Here is a 3,417-nt window from a genome sequence, read left to right as displayed (position 1 = left end):
GTACATTTACATATGTATATATATGTATATATGTATGTTTGTATGTATGTATATATGTATGTATATCTGTGACTTTGTCTGTGTCTGTGTCTGTGTGGGTGTCTATGTGGTTGGGTGGGTGGGTGTGTTGGTGTGTACATGTGTGTCTGCTCGTGTGTGTTATTGTGCTCGTAATCCTAGCTCTTCGCCATACGAACAGTGTTTTTGCTGGTATAGTTGGACTGCAGTGATTGTCATTGTTTGTCCATCTGCAGAATTACTTTGTACTAGTCAGAAGACATGGGCCAAGGACACTGCTGCTACCACTAGCCTAAACTCTACCACAAAGCGTTACGCATAAGCCACTAAAGTATCTGTAAGTGCGCCTCTATCTGAGTGTATATGCGCCTCTATCTGAGTGTATATATACCTTTAGTTGACAATCAAAGTAATGCTGCTTTATCCGAGCTACATATACCGTCCGTTTCCTTCCGTTTGCAATACAAGCACTAATACCCCGGCTATTGCTACCACTGCTGCTGCTGAGTGTTTGCTTGCTCACTTTTGTGCAGGATGGTGATATTGTGCTGTTTGAGTACTCGGAGGAGCACCCGTTGCTACTACCGAACGTGGGAATGGCCAGCAAAGTCATCAACTATTACAAGGTAACAACTATCAAGGGATTATCGAGAAAGAAAACCTGTTTTCTCTGTCTCTCTGGGATATATTTCTATTTCTATTTCTATTTCTATTTCTATTGCTATTTCTATTTCTATTTATATACATACATATATATATATATATATATATATATATCTGTTTTATCGCTAACAATTCAGTATATATTTCTTCTGAAGAGGTTAGCTAATGGCTCTCGTGTGAACGCGTCGGCTGTAGATGATGACATGTGCCACTCACTTTCGCATCGACCTTTCTGTACAACCAATAGAAAAAAGGGAACGAGGGCCGTCCCAAATTCAAGCACGGGATCTGCGTTGTGTTTGGCAAAAACGACACCACAAAGGTATGTATGGGTCAAATATCTACAAGAATGTTATTGTTTTAGGGTTTAAAGTTTTTGAATTAATTCTTGCGATTTCTATTCGTTCACATTGGGTAGGAGCGCAGGTTTATCTCACCGCAGCACCACCGCATATTCTTCTATTAGCAACTCATCATTGGAAACCACATCCTCGAAATCACAAGCTATAAATTAATTACAAATTAAGACTCGCCGTCTTTCTCGCGTGCTCCGCAGCATCTGTTCCTGGGCAATCTGCGTGAGGGCACTATGTTGCAGAGTTTGAGCAGTAAACTGCTGCGCGTGCCCATCTACCGTCACCGCCCATTCTCAACGGACTTTCTGATCATCCGCTCCAAAAACAAATTCCACATCCGAGATATAGTAAGTACTCTCCACGGCTTCTCTTTTGAGATATATATATATATATGTGTGTGTGTGTGTGTGTGTGTATGTTAAATTAAGTGTTGTGCATGCCCTCTGTTTGTCGTCCCCTGTATTTACCAGTCGATAACTGTTCGTTCTTCGTATAGTGAGATGCATTGCATATCCTCCACAGCCCTTCTTTTGTGATAAAGTTTGTGCTGTGCATGACCTCTGTTTGCCGTCCCCTGTATTTACCAATCGATTACTGTTCGTTCTTCGTATAGTGAGATGCATTTCATATCCTCCACAGCCCTTCTTTTGTGATAAAGTTTGTGCTGTGCATGCCCTCTGTTTGTCGTCCCCTGTATTTACCAGTCGATAACTGTTCGTTCTTCGTATAGTGAGATGCATTCATCCCTTAAGCGTAGGCTTTTAGTTAACCATATAGCCCTTTGGTCGCTAGGTGTGTGTTCTTCATGTGCTGAGTACGTTTGGTTTGCAACCGGCAGTTGGTCAATGTGTGTTATACCATGCATAGCTGCCACTCAGTGTTCTACTTATACTCCTTTGCTCGCAAGCACTGTAGTCTTTCAGACAGACAAGACAGACAGACATACATGCATACATACATACATACATACATACATACATATATACATACATACGTACGTACGTATATATATATATATATATATATGTATGTATATATGCATGTATATATATAAAGGAGGGCATTGGATTTGATTTTGAACGAGGTGCTAAAACCAGCCTCATGTGCCAGCGTTTTTTGTTGTTTTGTTCGCATGTTCATCTGCACTACCATTGCACTGATGACCTACTCCTGTCGTCCCCATTTGCAGCCCGCTATCTTTGTCACAGGCCAAATCCTGCCGAAAGTCGAGATCCCGCCACCGAACTCACGCAAAACCAATAACTTCACAGCCAGGCGGTTAGAGGTAAGTCACGTGTATCCGCTGTGGTGTGTAACTGTCAGTGGAAGGAGGAGGTGACGATGCTGAATGTTCATGCTGGAATGCTGAATGTTCATGCTGGAATGCTGAATGTTCATGCTGGAATGCTGAATGTTCATGCTGGAATGCTAGACTTTTTTAGACAGAATTAGGAGACTGTGATCCCTGATCCCTGAACCAACCCCTAAACCCTGAAATCCTGTACCTCAGCTGTGAGTTCAAGTATTCGCGTACGGATGCCGCATAGCTTGTAGGAGTTTAGGGTTTCAAGGTTTAGCGATGAGTTGTCTTGTCTCTGGTCGTTCTGTTTACGGCAACAGTTGTCAATAACATACGGTGTTCCGATCTATCATTAACATCTCTGGTCGTTATGGTTACGGCAGGTGTACATTTGGCGACTGTTCAAGAACCAGAAGGATAAAAAAGAGAAGAAGGTGAAGATCGAGGATATAAAGGCTGCCTTCCCCATCCACTCCGAGACCAGTATTCGGAAAAAGCTGAAGGTGTGTGTCTATTCTGTATTTAGTTTACATATTTTGTTATAAATGCTAAAAGGTGTTCCTAAAAGATGTTCCTGAAATTTGTTTCTAAAACATCTTCCTGAAACATCTTCCTAAAATATTCTCCTAAAGTATGTTCCCAAAATGTGTTCCTAAAACATCGTCCTGAAAGGTGTTCCTAAAATGTTTCCAGAACACTCGCATAGGCAAAGGTGTCAGGTCCATGCTACCGTTAATGGCTTGTCATCCATCTTTTCAAATGGTACAAACAGTTTATTTCTAGAAACCTGTCGGTGCTATAACATGTGTGTTGAATCTTATATAGGATACCGTATTTCAATTGGCTCGCAGATAAAATATACTCAGTTCGTGCCAAACCCTATCCGCTGACGCATAGTTTGGCTCTCTGAGACGCATGTTATGTAGGACTTTTAGGGCTTTATCGTCCATGATTTTATGGTACCTGGCTTGTAGCTAGGTACTGATCTATAGACAAGTGAATATATACACATGTACATAATATATATATATATATATATGTGTGTGTGTGTGTGTGTGTGTGTGTGTGTGTGTGTGTATG

At 41.3% G+C, this 3,417-nt stretch overlaps 1 protein-coding gene across 1 annotated transcript; it reads left to right on the top strand.

The window, feature by feature from the left end:
- Positions 1–104: 104 nt before the first annotated feature.
- Positions 105–2,928, top strand: SARC_03753 (hypothetical protein; the record flags this gene model as incomplete). The annotated part of the gene is made up of 7 exons (XM_014302446.1): positions 105–122; positions 552–644; positions 929–1,003; positions 1,238–1,384; positions 2,227–2,322; positions 2,721–2,840; positions 2,893–2,928. 7 exons carry the CDS (start codon positions 105–107, stop codon positions 2,926–2,928), a joined length of 585 nt encoding a protein of 194 aa, XP_014157921.1.
- Positions 2,929–3,417: the final 489 nt, after the last annotated feature.

The sequence above is a fragment of the Sphaeroforma arctica genome (genome assembly GCF_001186125.1).
Source record: "Sphaeroforma arctica JP610 unplaced genomic scaffold supercont1.198, whole genome shotgun sequence".
Classification (NCBI taxonomy): Eukaryota; class Ichthyosporea; order Ichthyophonida; genus Sphaeroforma; species Sphaeroforma arctica.
Note: the sequence above shows the minus strand (reverse complement) of the source record. Positions and strands in the feature narration are given on the sequence as shown.